The sequence below is a fragment of the Sceloporus undulatus genome, chromosome 11, assembly GCF_019175285.1.
Source record: "Sceloporus undulatus isolate JIND9_A2432 ecotype Alabama chromosome 11, SceUnd_v1.1, whole genome shotgun sequence".
Lineage (NCBI taxonomy): Eukaryota > Metazoa > Chordata > Lepidosauria > Squamata > Phrynosomatidae > Sceloporus > Sceloporus undulatus.
Window position 1 is genome coordinate 8,286,492 of NC_056532.1, and position 18,248 is coordinate 8,304,739.

General features: G+C 43.7%; 1 protein-coding gene across 1 annotated transcript in view; it reads left to right on the forward strand.

Moving 5' to 3' along the window:
• Positions 1-18,248, forward strand: part of BRIP1 (BRCA1 interacting helicase 1) — a 194,990-nt gene that overhangs the window by 14,815 nt on the left and 161,927 nt on the right. The window contains exons 7-10 of the mRNA XM_042442247.1: positions 11,553-11,843; positions 15,971-16,192; positions 17,422-17,621; positions 18,060-18,192. Coding sequence (XP_042298181.1) covers positions 11,553-11,843; positions 15,971-16,192; positions 17,422-17,621; positions 18,060-18,192 — 846 coding nt within the window. The remainder of the gene's footprint in view (positions 1-11,552; positions 11,844-15,970; positions 16,193-17,421; positions 17,622-18,059; positions 18,193-18,248) is intronic.

The following is an 18,248-nucleotide window of genomic DNA, read 5'->3' on the forward strand; positions in this document are numbered from 1 at the left end:
CAAGAACTAGATACACTCACATAAGACACCTGTCAATTTAGGGAATGATATGTTTTCTGACCCCGTCTTTAAGATTTCTATTTTGTCCCAGTTGTTGCTGTTGTTGCTGTGTCTTGTCTGTAGGTTACTGTATATACTCATGTACAGTATAGGCTTATCCATGGCTCAATGTTAGTACTGGCCTGGAAGTACTGAACCTCCTCTATTCTATCATCCATTCAACTTTTAGGATGAGTACAGTCAGTTAGGCCTTCTGGAATTTTGTAAGTTCTTTTCTTTCGCTTCATCCTTTAGATCCTTTCTTAGGTGGCCCTAAGTTTTACCCTCGACTTATCCATGGGGCATATCAAATAACTTAATTTTAGCCCCAAAAGCTGCCCTCGAGTTATACATGAGATTGATTTATAGTTGGACACATACGGTAATTTGCTAATTTCTTTGTTTTTTAAAGGTAGTATTCATATTTCTTAGTTCTTGACCATTTGGCACACTTCTGATTGATAATGTCTGCGGAGGTTCAAATGCATAGGACTCTTTGTGGTCTAGTTTTGCCAGATCGTTTCACAAGGGCGCTCATCCTTCCTACACTAGTCTTTTTTTGGACTTGAACCGGGACTTGGAAGATCCAGGTTGAAGTCCCCAGTCAGTCATCAAACTGACATGTCACAGTCATAGAATCATAGAGTTGGAAGAGACCCCAAGGGCCATCCAGTCCAATCCCATTCTGCCATGGAGGAACTTTCAATACCTAAAAAGATGGCCATCCAGCCTCTGTTTAAAGACAGGAAGGAGACTCCACCGCTTTCCGAGGGAGTTTGCTCCATTGTCAAACAGCTCCTACTGTAAAGAAGTTCTTCCTAATGTTGAGATGGAGTCTCTTTTCATGTAGCATGCATCCATTATTCCAGGTCCTATTCTCTGGAGCAGCAGAAAACAAGCTTGCCCCATCCTCAATATGACATCCCTTCAAAACCTATCTCTCTGAATATCTCCACCTACAGTGAAGAAAAAGTGAGAAGCGCCACATGTTTTACTTTGGTTTCATTCATCACATATGGAAAGTCCCTCAAGTTCTGGTGAAAGTAGACCTGTTGACTAATTCTCCTCCAACTCCTTTCTCCTCTTTCCTTTTGAAATGCACTGCTTTTGGTTGGGACTAACAATACAATACACTCTTTATTTACGGCCAATCGACCCGTCAAAGCATAACAATATCTGGAAAGATTACATATACTGTACTTCGGTATATATTCTAAAACCTGATTTGCAGCTCAGGAAAAAAAAGAGCCATGATAAAGGCAATGGTAAACTCTTTGCTCTCCCTGATGTTCTGCCTGCCTGGTGTTTATTCATAATATATCCTTTGAAGGTTTTTTCCTTCTTCTTTTATCTTATGCTAACTATGTATTACGAAAGCCAGGCCGTGCATGCAACTCTTTGAACATACATATGTATTAGGGTTTGCTTTTTTGTTTTCGCAGGGTGGGGAGGTGATCCTACTGTTTTTGTCCTAAGCCCAGCGGACAAGTGTTTCCAATAGAAGAATTAAAACATATTTGTTCACTTAAAAAGACCTGCCGTGGGTTACATGAGAAAAGAGCGGAGGGAAGTAGGAGGAGGATGCCGCTGGGATCAGGGAAGCATGACTGTATGAAAAGAATTGCATTTCTATTAACAGTTAAAAGGGCACCCAGCTTTTGTTTGGGCCTGACCTTTTATCTTAAAAGAGCGTATGTTTAAGTGAAGGACCTTTGCATGTATGACTGTCAGCTGCAGAAAAAGTAAAACTTCAAACAGAAATGGTGTAGTTCAGGAAACACCGTGCATTTGATTATCTTTATTTCAAAATAATAATAATAATATCATAAAAGAATAGATAAATTCAAAAAGATTATTAGCCTACAGCCTTACCGCCCCCACCAGCGCACTACCCACATATGCATGTGCTTAGATGTTTGAGGATTTCGGTGTCACAAAAGAACCAGCATGCCAAATGTTCTCCCTTATTGTCTGGAGGGATGATTTTAATCGCTATAGGTGACTAGGAGAGTGGCTGTGGGGTCGCCTGAACTATAACCATGTCTCTGCCATGTGTTACTATTCCTGATCCAGCTTTCTCACCTGTGTTGAGGACCATTTCTTGGACTTTCCAGAATGAATTTGGAGTGGCAACTGTGGGCATGGCATGAAAATTTCAGCCACTTCAAACCTGAGAAGATGTTACGACTCAGAGGCCTGTGGGTATCCCTTACATCAGGGGTTGGTAACCTACGGCCCGTGGGCCGGATCTGGCCCGGCGAGGCCTTGGGACCGGCCCCAGCCCGGTCCTGCTGACGATGGCTGCCCTCGCTGCAGCTTCTGCGCCGCTCCGGGCACCATTTTGAGTTCGGCCCCCCAGTTGTCTGAGGGACAGCAACCCGACTCCCAACTCAAAAAGGTTGCCTACCCCTGCCTTACATCAATACACCTTCTACATGTCCCAGACTACAGTCCCCATAACCCACTGACAGTATGGCCACATTGTTGGGGTTGAACCGTCCTTACTTGGACTATGAGCGATCGGTGCCAGTGGTGAGACCTGTAATTCAAAACAAGGCTGTTCCAGATGGATGTGTGTGCATTCAAGTCATTTCTGACTGAGGGTGACCCTAAGGCTAACCTGTCAAGGGGATTTCTTGACAAGATGTGGTTTCATTTTGGTTTTATACTGTGCTTTATTTATTTATAGTTAACACATCAATTCTGATGATCGGAAGATCAGAAGGTTGGCAGTTCGAGGCCCAGGTGCCGCATGGTGGAGTGGGCTCCTATCACTTGTGCCAACCTAGCAGTTCGAAAGCATGCAAGTGCAAGTAGATAGATAGGTACCTCTTCAGTGGGAAGGTAATAGCGTTCGGTGCAGTCATACTGGCCACAGGACCACCAGATTCGTCTTTGGACAGCGCTGGCTCTTCAGATTAGTAATGGAGATGAACACCAGCCCCTACACTCGGTTATGACTAGAGATTCATATTAAGGGACTGATACCTTACCTTTACTTTGAGTTTTGGGAAGAGGGTAGTGATGTTGAAATAAATAAATCTACTTCAGGTTTCCACTACGAATATGCAAACAGCCCATCTGTAGTAGCCCTCCAATTGTGATCTCATAGAGATATCATAGACTTTTTGACCGTTTTTCCTAGAAGGTGCCTAGGGAGATCCTTCTGAGCTCCTGCCCTGAAACGCTTGGCTAACTAGGTCAGCAGAAAGGCAACCAACCTCAACATGTCTTCCTTCAGTTGTGTTGGAATGGAAATCCCATTGCGTCCCCAGCCATGGGAATGATGCTAGTTGTAATCTCAATGCAATTAAAGGGAGCCAGGTTGGGTTAGCCTGGTCTAAGGCATGAGGGGCAGTGGTTTGTTTAGAAGAGAAGTCTATCGAGATTTTGAGGAGATCTAAAATGGATGGTACTTTTCTGTACCCTCAAGTGGAAGTTGCAAGAGCTAGGAAAAGTCAGGATAGCTTCTGAACAGAGTTCTAGATCCTGTTGCTTTATCTCCATGATATTCAGTTTCAGGGCTCTAACTTGTTTCGTCTCTTTGAGCAGAATGAATGCGTTCGCTGGTTTGAGAAAATCCCCATGCCTTGATGCCTACCACTTTCAACAGCATCCTCAAGCCCTGTTTGCAATCCCCCTAAAATTCTGCTGACGGTGGCGGAGCATTTCCTAGTCTGTGGTAACAGGTGTGCGTTTATGGGTGTGCATTTCAACCTGTGTCCTTGTGTGTTGTCTTTTGAGTTCAGATTCAGAGTCTCCAGAAGCGTGGCAGCACTCTTTCCATGAATCCCGCTGAAGCACAGACTCTCTGCTCCGCTCCCCGGTTTTACTTTTCCCCCCCGAAGAAACTGGGGCAGCTGCATTTTGGAACGCCCCCCCTCCCCTTTCCCTTTTCCACTGGGCAAGTAAGTAAACAGTAAATGGAGAGTAGTGTAACAAACACTTGGAGTATCAAGACACAGCTGTGAAAAGGATCTGTCTTAATGTGCTAGCCCATTGGAGTTTAACATATTGCTTACAACCTTCACAATGGGGCTTGGGTGACTTCGGTTACGCATTCCAGGAGACTGGCAGTCTGTTACAATCAGAGCGCGGGGCTCTGGGCCGGCTAGCTTACCGCCGACGGGACGAAGAAAGTTGCGGATTTGTATTACACACTCTCACCCCGACACAGTATCCGATCCGCTAGCCCCGCTGACTGACGTCCTGAATGAGCCCTTTGAAGCCAGCTCCAGCTTAATTAAAACGTTTGCTCGGTTGGCGGCGATCTGTGAAAGCCCGCGATCAATATTGAATCGGGTTCACCTGCTGGTTACGGCGAGCGGATCAACAGCTGCTTTGTGCACTTTTAATCAAGAAGCCAGAGACTACGCCTTTTCAAAGAATCGGGTTGGGCTTCCTTGTAAAAAAAGAAAGGGGGAAAAAGAAGAAGTTTTGATAACGCTACTTCGGTTATCTTAGTAGGCTGCCCTTGTGTGAGATTTCGCACACTATGCGCTCTCACTAGCAAGCACACTTGGTTTCCCATGACACTCAGATCTGGGACGTCGAGGAAGCTCTTATCGCTTCTCGTGTCAGGGATCTCGACCCTGTTGTTTGTTTAGCCTTATATTGCCGTCGGATTTTGCGTTCCATTTCTGATGTTTCAGTCCTTCGCTTTTATAGCCGCTGACCTCCTAAGCTGGCTTATCTCGAGGCTGCGTTGTCCTTTTGAGCGAGGCAGCTGCGACGATGGGTCGTCCATGAAATCTATCCGCTTGAGTGTTTTCCTTCTGAAGGCTGCGTGAGAAGCAGGTGTTTCCTTGCTTAGCAGCAAGGCAAGAATCTCCATTAGGTGGCTATGACAAAAGCCCTGTTGCTTATATGAATATTTATCAGAACATGGGCAGCAAATCAGACTCGGACAGTTTCATTTCCATTGGAAAAGATTATTCTTGTTGTTGTTGTTGTTGTTGACTGCCCTCAAGTTGTCCCCGATTCATGGTGACCCTGTGGATGAGACATCTCGTCCTCCATTGCTTTGCTTAGGTCCTATAAATTCATACTTGTGACCTCCACAATTGAGTTTAGCTTATGGTCTTCTTTTCTATTTCTTTCTACCTTTCCCAGCGTTATTGCCTTTTCTAGTAAGCCATGCCTTCTCACGATGTGACCAAACTACGACAGCCTTAGGTTGATCCTCTTGGCTTCCAGGGAGATTTCGGGACAACACTTGGTAAATGGAAATGGAAGAAGAGGAACAACCACCTTACAAATGGATTGACTTACAAGCCCTGAAAATAGCTGTGGGTGACCTGGGTCCTTGGAGATCTTCTTTTTCCTAAAGTGAAAGTTGACTTGAGGGCAAATAACAACAGGAATCAACACGTTTTATTTTCTCCTAAGTTCATGTTTGCTTTGTTCTGTCCACCTAAGACTTTGGCCTTCAGCTTCCAGAAGCCTCAGCTAGTCAGGGATTCTGGGAGCTGAAGTCCAAAATCTCTTACAGGGCACAGTTTGGGGACTGCTGTGATAAAGCATCACAATAGTGGCGTTTGGGCCTCGAAAACCTCCCTTTTGAGCAGACAGGTCGTCCTATGGATAAAATTTAGGGGAGTTAGGAAATCCTCTTTGGTTGTTGGCCGTCATGTACTGCTGGCCACCAGTGCAAACGTACTTCTTTTATTGCAACAATAAAGCAGCGCATGAGTAAGTCAAGTCCTTTGCCAGTTACTGTTTTTATTACTGAGATTGAACTCAGGGTAGAACCGCATTCTGCATTAAATTTGCTAGGCGACTTCGTAAAATTGTGCCGGAGAACCTATTTGGGAAATGCCGCCTTAAAGATTCGTTTCCTTTTTTAAAATCTCAGATGAACGTCCTACTTGGTTCTTTCACAAATCTTGGTACATAAAGTAACTTTAATATTTGAAGCCTTGCTTTTTCATATACAGAGGGTTTGTTTTTGAAGTTAGACTCATGATTCAAGTTGAGACTTTTTAAAACATGATAAAGCAAAACACCTCAAAACCAGGGGTACGTTTTTACACAGCTTGTAACCCCCCTCCTTTCATTTTAACCTACGATATCGTAGGGATAGGTTAGGTATAAGTGTGTTGCATTTGTTAAAAAGATGTATTCTACCGTCTACGAAGTTCTCCCTGCTCCATCTGTTTCCTTGGTGAGGTTGGCATTTGTTTCCCTTGGCAAAATTTAGGCCCTCGAATCGTTCATCACAGCAGCCGGGCAAAATGAATACAACATCAAGGGGCATGACCTAGTACAGCCTTGTGTCTCTAATAACGTTGTTTTGCTTTAATTATTAAACACGTGAGTTGGATAAACGGGTCACTATTGCTTAATGGTCATTATAGCCCTTAGATCCCGCAAACCCGCTGCCATGAGAGCAAGAGAACTGCTAGCGTGCCGTTTCCTTGTTGGCTGACTTTGACCCATGGCGACACTATGAATGAGAGACCCCTAACGCACTGCAGAAGTAATCTGTTTTGTCACCACTAACTGCTCAGTGCTATGGAATTCTGGGAAGTGTAGTTTGTTGCGGCACCTCTCAATCATCCTGGCACCACCTGCCCTTCTCAGGTCTTGCATACTCAAAGCCATAGCTTTCTTCATTGAGTCTATCCATCTGGAATGCGGTCTTCCTTTCCCCCAAGCATTCATGTCTACAGTCGATCCTCCACATTTGCGGCTTTGACCTTTGCAGATGTGATTCATATGTTCTGGGATTCTGGGAAGGGCTGTCCGAAACGTAAGCCTTTCCGAGCTCCTTTCTTTCTTTGCAGTGGTCCGTCTAGGTCGGATTTTGCGGACACACAACGTGACAATAGCTGCTAGATGAAATGGCTTTCAAAGGCGGTTTAAACCATTCCATAAAGTATAATGCTGCCAGTGACTATGAGTCACGGTGGGGAAAGCTTGCTGTTATACAGACAGTGCACAAAACCAGAACGGCCCGTAAAAATTATGAATAGGTGGCAACCCTACCCTTCAAATAGTTGTTAAACAAAATGGCCTCAATTGCAATTGCCTTCCATCCAGGGAAAATGCACTGAACTAGTGGGATTTACATAAGCGCTTGACCCATCATTCAACAATGTGGGTTTATCATGGTTTGGACTAACAATACAATACAGTGCACCCGCGTCATACGCAGACTTGAGCATACGCGGGGCAGAAGGGGCGGCGCGTCCCATTCAATTGAATGGGCGCGCACGCCCATTGCGCGCCACCACGCCGCCGTGCACGAGCCCCATTGTTTCCAATGGGGCTTGAGCATAGGCGGAATTCGCCTTACGCGGAGGGATCTGTAAGGCGAGGGCCAACTGTACAATCTTTATTTACGCTCAATAGACCCGTCACAGCATACAATAACTGGAAAGATTACATATAGTCCGGTATATTTTATTATAACGTACATATATTCCTCCCCTAGATTAAATCTTTATCAAAATATATTTCTGCAAAAGAAGGTGAACTTCTTCTTTACTCACACAAAACAAAGGCCTGAATTGCTAATAATAATTGTCATTATTATTATTTTTCCATACACAAACAGGAGGGGAAAAAACAGTTACAGCTATATATACATGCCCTCCCTTCGGTTGGGCACCTTCTTAAAAGGTTTTACTTTGGGGCTGGTGGCGTCTGTGGCTTTGAGAAATGTTATGACTACTGCAAAGCCGTTCTATGCCATTTTACTGGTGACTATAAAATCAGACAGGGTTTACTACTTTCCCGATGTTGGGGTTTTTCTTTTTTTAAAAGTAAAAAGGTAACATTTTAAAGCTGCTGCAGCGGAGGGCGAGGTGCTTATTAAAGGCAGTATTATACCAATTTCAAACCTTTTAAGAAAATCTTTTGAGGCCACCTGTAAAATGGCCTCAATAAATAATGTTATTTTTTCTCCCCGGTTCCTCGCCGTTTTTGCTGTCTTTTATTTTATATCTTTATATATACTTCTAAAAAACAAAAATCCTAATGTCAAGTACATTTTAATTCCCATCTCCCAATAAACCCAGTGATAGAAGACATGTGTGTTTGTACAGAAAATTGATTTAGATTACAGCATCAATGCACATATTTCTCTCTGGTGGCATGCTGAAGTCTCTATTGCAGAACACCAACAATTGAAGAGCTGTATTGCTATCATAAGACTCAAACATTTATTATGGCATAATCCTTCGTGTGTTTGAAGCAGGCCCTAGTCCCCAAAAATGCAGGCTATAATACATGTTTGTCGTGAGGGCATTGGAAAAGACTCCAAGGGCCATCTAGTCTAACCTCATTGGGGAGAAAGGTGGGTTAGAAATAAGATGAATAAATAAATGATACACGTTTAAACTGTAAAGCTGTGCTAACTAACGTCGCAATGCCACCTTTATGTCTCCATCCTGCCTTTCTTGGGGTAGCCAAAATTGCTGAGTCTTTCCCCACAGTTGGTCACTTTCTCTTTTTTGCTTTGCAGGAGTAAAGATGCACATTTTCTGTGTGATGCTGCAGTATCAGGGCTTCTTTTTCCTTAGGGTTTCAGCCCCGGAGCGTGGCTTTGTTCCACTTCCCACCTGTTTTCGCCTCGTGCGCCATATAAACGCTGGAAGCCATTTGACAATCATCCCTCTATATTTGCAGCTTTGATATTTGCGGATTTGATTATCCACGGATTTGATTAATATGTTCTCTTTAGGAATATTTAGGTCCTCCAGTGCAACTCTATGGTCAACTTTAACTAAAAGTTGCACTGAAAGACCTAGAGAGAATACACTACTAGGCCTTTGTAGCTCCTCCAGCGCAGTTCGATGGTCAGTGTCTGTCGGACGTTGACCACAGAATTGCAATGAAAGACCTAGAGATTCCTAGAGAGAATACTCTACTAGGCCTTTGTAGCTCCTCCAGGGCAGTTCAATGGTCAGTGTCTGTCGGATGTTGACCACAGAGTTGCCCTGGAGGACCTAGAGATTCCTAGAGAGGACACTCTACTAGGCCTTTGTGGCTCCTTCAGCACAGTTCTATGGTCAGTGTCTGTCAGATGTTGACCACAGAGTTGCACCGGAAGACCTAGTAATTCCTAGAGAGTTATCCTCTCAGGTGTTTTTGTTATTTGCATTTTTTTCCATATTCATGGGGGTCTTGTGCCCCTAACCCTAGTGAATATGGAGGGGCAAGTGTATTTGACCCATCTGTTTCACCCTTTGGTCATAACAAAGGGTATTCAATTAAAAGAAATGTCTGTGTAAACCGAAGGCAAGAGAGAAGAGGAGAACAATGTGACAACCAACACCTGAATCTTTATACATATTTTCTGGGTGGGTGGTGATGGGGATGGTGGTGGGCTTGTGGGCAGGTATGTTGTTAATTCTTTCTCAAAGCCCACGCCAGAGTACGGACAAGACATATCACGCGATGGAAACCGAGTCCTTGCCTCCCTGTGCCGATTCTACGATGGAGGCCGCCGACGGACTCGTATGTAACGTACACCTCCCGTCAGCTGTTTCCTCGCTGTATCGCTGACAAGAGCCCCATTCATAATGCTTCCTTTTATCCTTCGGGTGAATAAGTAATTATTCAATATAGGGGAGGCAGGATACTTGGAACTGGCTATTTAATGTGGCAGCAAACCGTAATGAAACCTGCCATTGCTGGCAACCTGAGAGAGGAATGTAACAATTCTAGCGCGGCCGGTAACCTTATCTGCTTGGGCGGCCTGTTTACTTGGCACGTCCGCGGGCCTTTTTATCCCAGTGAGTGACAGCTCCTGAAGGGGTTGCATTTACCTCCATTCTATCGCGCATTGTAATATTTAATGGTGGACAAGCTTGAGTGGGGCCGAGGGGGTAACCTGAGCCTGCTTTTCCACAGAGCGGAGGCCAAGAGACAGTTGATCCCTGGTATTGTGATGCGACGCACACCGTGACTTTGCGTTTGCCTGCGAAGGATCATCTTACCGCTCACAATTCGGAGGGAGGGGGGCGAGGGAAGAAATGGTGAAATTGACAAGGATGCCGTGTTGGGCGTACTGTGTCGTTGTGTCATTTTTTACACCAAGGCCGTTTTTCAAAATGATTATTCTTTACCTTATTATTCCACTCTAATACAAAGGACTGTTTGGGAAATGCTCTGATTCCTCCCCTTTTGAAGATCAGTTTTCTTTCTTGTTTTAGGGCCACATGGTTAGAAAGCACAAGAACATGGAAAACATTGAAAGAGCTTTTATTTCAGCACGCATGTGGGGAGCTGATCTTTTGGATAAACTGATTTATAGACTCCGATGGATAAACCGACTTGTCGAATCTCATGGGGGACTCAAACAATACATAGTAGTATAGCTGTGGCCTGTTAACAGACTGCCAAAATAAAGCTGCTTTGGGTCTCTTTGGAGGTATGCTGTTTAAATAATGCATGCATCCTAAGAATCCGGAAGCTGCACCAAAGCTGCCCTCCAGTGCTTAGGAGTGGAGTGTGGCTTTGGTGCACCTCCGGACTCTTAGGACCCATGCGTCATTTAAATAGCATACCTCCAAAGAGACCCAAAGCAGCTTTATTTTGGCAGTCTGGAACAGGCCTATGTTTAGAAGTCCTGGTGTCTTCAGTTCAACTTTCTCACAAGTAAATGCGCATCTGATTTCAGGCTTATCGGGATCAGACTTCTATCCACCAAAAAGAGTTTTATTATTTCAACCCGGTGCTGATTTTTGTGCAAACAAAATACATTGTGTTATGTATAGAAGCTTTAAAAAAACAATTAAAACCTTCATTTGCAAATGTTGTATCTCTCATATCTCAGCCGTAACTCTTAAAGATATCGAACTATGGCACACTTCGGTTTGGTAGGTTAGTTTTACATGGGAAAAAATGTGTGGCGTTTTACGATGGTAGTGTTGGCACGCTAGCTGAAAAATGAATTCTTGAACATTAGGGGATAGTGACTGGAAAGCTGCAGTTTAACTGTGTGTTAACAGAACGGCGTTCCTTGACTATGTTCAGACTAATTTAGCATATTTGAAAGCTGCCTTTATTTCTTTCTTAGCGAATTCTCCGTTTATCGATGTCCCAGGATTCTCAAAATGTATGTAAGCGTTACATCCTAGTTGTAACAATGCAGCAAATATAGAAATATATTAGTCAATTGAAAGTGCTTTTTCCTCCCCAGTGTGGCTTTGTCTGAAAATGTAAGAGCTGAAGCTGAAAGCACAGCAATGAATGTTTTTAGTAGACAATTTTAGGTAAATAAGTGTAAATTCTATTACCTAACGTCACGTTCTCTTTTACAGATTTATGCGGCGTCATGTGCTTTTAAAAAACAAACGCTTAATTGAGATTTTACTTTGTCGTTTTGTTTGACGCAAGCTTTTGCAGACTCTAGTCCATTCCGCCGAGTGAATTGTGAATCTGATGAAACAGATTATTACAAAAGCTAAGGAAAACCTGCTAGGTTTTAAGGTGCTACAAAACTCTTTGGGATTTTTGTGGCGATGGTAACATTCTCAATGAGATGTTTTCTAACCTATTTACAGCCTTCTAGCCCTTGCGGTCGGTGTTCCTGCTCTTCTGTGGAGGGAAAAGCCCGAGACGCTGCCGACGCCAAGAAGAAAGAAAATGGAGAGCGACCCTCCATCCCCAAAATATACTTTGGAACCCGAACCCACAAACAGATAGCTCAGATTACGCGGGAGATGCGGAGGACGGCGTATTCAGGTGTCCAGATGACAATCCTTTCGAGCCGGGACCACACTTGTGTCCATCCGACGGTATCGACATGCAGCAACAAGAACGAAAAATGCGTAGAGCTGCTGGAAGCCAAAGATGTGAGTTGTTTTTCTTTGTCTTTTGAAAAACCCTAATTATTGCTTTATTTCCTTGCCGTCCGTTTCATATCCTGTTGTCTTTTAGCAGTTTAGACCGGCTGTTGGAAAAGGTAGTTCAATGAAGCATTTTCCTGCAAGGTTGAAAACATGAAAAACATGCAAGATTTATTTCTTCTGTACTTAAACAATAATGATTCCTGCCCCCAATCCTTATTTTAAAAAGAACAACCCTGTGGTATTGAAAATAACATTCAAAGGATTTGTGGTCTGTTGAAGCTGAGTTGCTTGAATCTAAGGATGTGTTTTGGAGAGGTGCGCAGTCACAATTCGAAGTTGCGGCATGACTCTGCGCACAGATGTGTCTGCTCTCTTCAACCTTTGCGGAGGGAGGGACGGTTGGCCTAGTTTCTGAACCCCCTTCGCTCCCAGTATTGACAGGTTTTTCTTTTCAATATGCTATAGATAAAATACAGTATGGGATGAAGCCAAGTAGAAAGCCCCACTGCGCAAGTGGATTTAGAGCTTGTGACCAAAAGGGACTTAACAGGGTTATGGAACGTGAATTCAATGTTGGGGTTGGAGGTTACTTTCCACATTACACCAATGTGACCCAAGAATGCTGGGACAGGTCACCCCTCTCCACCAGACCCTTCTTTGTTTGTGTTTATATACATTTTATTCAAATTATTATGCAAACTGAAAACACACAATGTATTTTACGAGGTCTCAGTTACATATTGTGGTCTCCTAGTAAAAGAGTGATATATCGATGCAGCCTAAAAATGGACTTAATGGCCTGTTACAGACAGCCAAAATAAAGCTGCTTCAAGTCACTTTGGAGGTATGCTGTTTAAATGACGCATGGGTCCTAAGAGTCCAGAAGCCGAACCAAAGCCACGCTCCAGTCCTAAGGACTGGAGTGCAGCTTTGGTGCCGCTTCCAGACTCTTAGGACGCATGCATCATTGAAACACCAGACCTCCAAAGTGACTCAAAGCAGCTTTATTTTGGCTGTCTGTATAGGGCCAATATTTGGTTAGTGAAATTTGTTATTCATGGTTTTTCTTTACCTATGAATGTAATAAATTTCAGTAAAAGCAGAGCAAATATCTGAATGTAAGTCTGTTAGCTACATCGATATAGCACTCTTTTGAATACTGCAAGCGTTGTTAAATCTTCTGTCCATTGGGTCACAAGTGAGGAAATGTTATCTATGCAGTACTGATCTCATAGCAGTCAAGAGGGCATGAAAGAGCAATTTCCTCTGACCATGTGTTAAGTTCGAAGGCATGGGTAAGTAGCTGAAAAGAATATGTACCTCACTAGACATCTGAGAATTTTCTAGTACCAATTTTAGACTTTCATTTTATGTATTGATAAATACATTGCCTTTTAGAATCTCCCCCCTTCCATGCAAAGCCAGTTAAATACATAATGTAATCGACATAGGAAGAACAGAGGTGGGACCCATGTTGCCTTTCAGATGGAGTTGGACTATAGCTCCCAGCATTCCTCACCATTGGCTAAGCTGGCAAAGGCTGCTGGGACTTGCAGTTGAGCAACATCTGGAAGTCTTCATGGTTGGCACTGCTGGTTAAGAGGAACAAAGAGATTTAGAAACGACCCCAAAGCCAGGTAAATTTTACAAGTGGAATAAAAATATTTAAAACACTTTGTGTAACAGACAAGCCTTTTACTAGATGCCAAAAAGCCAACAATCGAGAAGCTGACCAGGCTTTTCTGTGGTTAAGAAGTGCCACAATTGCAGAATACAGTCACATATTTTGCTTCAGTGAAACCAGGGCTGCTGAGTTGCTTCTGTGCAGCCAATGAAATATTTGTATTCACATTCGTACAGCACTTTATTATGTATCATTGATGCCATTTAAAATCTCTGTTTTATTATTAGTAATGTGTATATTAACTTAGGGCATCCTTTTGCAGATAGGCATGAGTTTTAGGTAGGAAGAGGACATCTGAACCTTCTCTAATTCAGTGGGACGTATTTGTGTAAGCGTTTGTCGGTTTCTTGAGTACTCAGAATATTTTATAGGTGCTTATATGTATACAGTCATGAAACTTGGGCAATGACTTTGAGCATTGAGACGGATACATTGTGGTTTCATAAACCATGATGGTGTGCAGCTCAGTGCAGCCCCTGTTTTAAGTTAGCTTCTGAATCCTGGCCTGAGTTAAAGGCCTGTTACAGACTGCCAAAATAAAGCTGCTTGGGGTCTCTTTGGAGATATGCTATTTAAATGACGCATGGGTCCTAAGAGTCCGGAGGTCGCGCCAAAGCCACGCTCCATTCCTAAGCACCGGAGTGCAGCTTTGGTGCAGCTTCCAGATTCTTAGGATGCATGCATCATTTAAACAGCATACCTCCAAAGAGACCCGAAGCAGCTTTATTTTGGCAGTCTGCCACAGGCCATAGTTCCCAAGTGAAGGGGAAACTGTGTTTAAGCGAAGCAGCAACAAAGAGGAGGATCTGTGTTTGTTGCAGAGAGTATCTTCTGTCTTCGACTGCCTGATATGGGCCTGCCATCCACACTTATTATAAGCTTATCCTTCCCCAAATTTATAGCATAAGGTGTCCAAGAATCCCAAGGTTGTCCACAGCTTTGGGGCCGAACTAGGATTATGACCCTAGTCTTACTTGATCTTAGGGCAGCACTCTGTCCACTATACCACAGGGAGATCAGGACTAAAACCAGTCCTGGTGTTATGTATAAGCCTCCAGTGAAGGTCAGCATTAGTTAGCCAGTGTGGCATTGTGGTTTGAGTGCTGGACTGTGACTCTGGAGACCAGGGTTTGATTCCCAGTGTGGCCATAAAACCCATTGGATAACGCTGGGCAAGTCGCGCTCTCTCAGCCTCATGGGAAGGCAAGGGCAAACCTCTGAACAAATCTTGCCAAGGAAGCCCCATGAGAGGTTTGCATTCGGGTCGCCATAAGTCAGAAATGACTTGAAGCCACACACATCCACCACTTCCCTTCCTTTCTTTTTCTCTCTGTTTTTCATGTGACGTTGGTCCTTGACAAGTGCTAACAAGGTGCTAAGTCTTCCTGCCCTCCCTTCCTCAGGCCCTGAGGATAAACCGCAGTGGCAATGAGGACCAATTCACACTGTCACTTGAGTCGCTCTCCTTTTACCCCAAGACCATATTGCAAGAAGCCAACTGATAAATGGATAACTGACAATTTGTGAGCGAAGAGGTCCCCAAGCGCGATAACACTTCCAGCTGCCAATCTTCCCCCTTGGGGCTGTGTTGCAGGCTTAACATGGATGAGCTTTTCTCTTCTTCTTATCAGCCTCCATGTGCGCAAGAAGCCTTCCAGCGCTTCCAAGGGATGCTCCTTTCGAGGACTTGCTTCTGCTCTTTTCTGCCTCTGGTTTTCCTTTTAAGATGAACATTGGCGTCTGGGTTATAAAATTCTTCTAGGTTTCTGCGTTCATGTGAAATTTATGGGTATCATACTGCAGAAAAAGTTACTATTATGTCTGAATTTGTCTCTGAAGAAGTGCGTATATGTGAAGTCAAATGTTTCTGATCTCTCATCTGCAGAAGAAGAAAAGACGGGAGGAGGAGCATCTAACTGGAAACCGTCATTTCTAACCATATTTTTCCAGTTGGAGCTGAACTGGGCCAGTATATTTGAGTTCCGGTGTCCTCCTAAAGATGCAGTTTTACAAACTGTTTAGGGGACAACATTATTCTTTGTCATGTAGGGCCTTCTTGGTGACTACTTCCAAACCCTGGAGATACTTGCCTAGGGAAATTGGTCTGGATCCCTTCTTGTTGTCCTTCCATTGACAAGTGAAGACCTTTTTATGCCAGCAGACCCTTCCTTGCTTGTTTTACAAGAAAATAGCTTTTTTTTTTTTTACTGTGTTGCATTATTTTTATTCTTTGCACTTAAAACAATTTTCAAAATGGTTTAAGTTATAGAGACGCGTCAATCCTATTTTAACCACAGGTTTCAAATGTCTGTCTCTTTGCTCATTTCTTTCATTTTGTAAGCCAGCTTCCGAGGAGAAGGTGGGTTACAAATAAAAGTAGCGGGAAAGGATGGAATGAAATATATGCGCCTGAGTTGCTGCTTTTTGTTAAATTGTTTACTCCCAGGGTACATCTTGTTCTTACTACCATGGAGTCCATAAGTTGAGCGAATACCACCTCTGCCAGTTTGCCCAAAAGAAATACCAGGCGTGGGACATAGAAGACCTGGTACGCCTGGGAAAGAAGTTACGAGCCTGTGCTTATTTCGGTGCTCGGGAGCTTATGGGGCCAGCGGACATTGTCTTTTGTCCTTACAATTACCTTTTAGACCCACAGATAAGAGAGAGTGTAAGTATATTGAAAGGCTACCCTGTTTTCTTCAAGGTCCATTTGCCAAATTTAAAAAATTCCATTTGATAAATGTATACTGTTGTTTATTTACACTTGGAAAAGTATCACATTAATGTTAAAGGTTGTCATTACTCCAATGTAGTCATCTTTTTCTTTGCTTTGCCTTTTTGATGAGTGTGCATTTTTGTAACACAACCTGCGCCTGGTCGCTTTCCCACATAGCCACCATTTACTATAGCCACCATTGAACATTTACTCCCCACTTAGCTACCATTTACTATAGCCACCATTGAACATTTACTCCCCACATAGCTACCATTTACTGTAGTTCCCTCTTCATTCATCCAGCCTTTAGGGCAGTGATGGTGAATCTTTTAGAGGCCGAGTGCCCAAACTGCAAAACAAAACCCACTTATTTATTGCAAAGTGCCTCTGGCTTTCTAGTAATGAACTCTGTGCTGGGACGATGGCACATGTGTCCACAGAGAGGGCTCTGAGTGCCACCTCTGGCACACGTGCCATAGGTTCGCCATCACTGCTTTAGGGTAAGCCCAGAAAGTCATGTCTGCTTGGATTTTGTTAGTTCTTTAGCATCATTTTCCCTCCTTTACATCCTTTGTTATGTGCCCCTAAGTTTTACTCTTGCCTTATCTACTGGTTATGTCAAAATCCATAATTTTGGCCTCAGAATCTATCCTCAACTTAAACATGGGGTTGACTTTTGCACAAGTATACAGTCCGCCCTCTTCTTATGCGGGGGATCTGTTCCGGACCCCTCCGAGTAAGGCGGATTCCACCTATGCTCAAGCCCCATTGGAAACAATGGGGCTCGTGCGTGGTGGTGCGGCGGTGCACAGGGCGCAACAGGTGCATGCACCCATTCAATTGAATGGGTTGCGCCGCCCCTTCCGCCCCACATGCACCCTGTGGCTTGAGTGCGTAAACTGTATAGAGTAAGCTGAGACACAGTAACTGACCCAAATTTATTCAGTAAGCTTTGTATCTGAATGGAAATGTTCATTTTAGTTCTGCACAGCCTCTTTCCTATGTTCTCTGAAGGGCAGATTCCTACAAAACAAGATTCGGCCATTTCATGGCCAAATCCTGCCAGTTCGTTGCAAACGGTAGAAGTTATGGTGATGGCTCATGTAGCGGATTACAATTTTTTCCCCTTTGCTGGCTTTACTAGGTTTTAGTTGACGTGGCGGATTGTTGTTTTTTGGCAGATGGAAATCGATTTGAAGAACCAGGTGGTCATCTTAGATGAAGCTCATAACATCGAGGACTGTGCCCGGGAATCGGCCAGCTACAGTGTGACAGAAGCTCAGCTGCAGTTGGCTAGAGAAGAGCTGGACACAATGGTCAACAACAACATCAGAAAGCAAGACCATGAGCCCTTGCGCGCCGTATGCTGCAGCTTGACAAAGTAAGAGACAGTCAAGTCAGCAGTGACAGCTATGCTGTCTGGTTGAAATGGACTCTATTCACTGTCCTCTTAAACATTGCAGTGATTATTTACTCTGGTTAGGGATAAAAGAAGTCTCTTTATACTGAATCAGTCTATTAAGAACATAAGTTGACCTATCTGGTCCAAAGGTCTATCTGGCCTCTGCATAGCGATCAACCAAATCCCTGTAGGACCATCCACTGGCAGAACATGAGAGTGGTTTCACTCTCCATATCCCATTCTCCTGCAACCAATGTGCAAAGATTTACCTGTGTCTGATACTAGAGGTATCTCCTTTATTTTCTTTTAATGTGGTTGGCAGCCATCACTCCATTTTGTGACTGAAGGTCTAATATAACCATGTATTGCTATGGATGGTTAGTTATCCACTTCCTGTGATATGTCTTTATTTTCCAGCTGGTTAAAGGAAACTTGTGGTCAGCTGGTAGAGAGAGATTATGAGGCCTCTAGTAAAGTCTGGAGTGGAAGGCAAATGGTGACATTCCTCCATGAGATGGGAATAACCAACGCTTCGTTTCCCTTCTTGCAGGTAAGGATGCAAGGAAGCTGCTTTATACTGAGTCTCTGCTATGGTCCAATATTGGC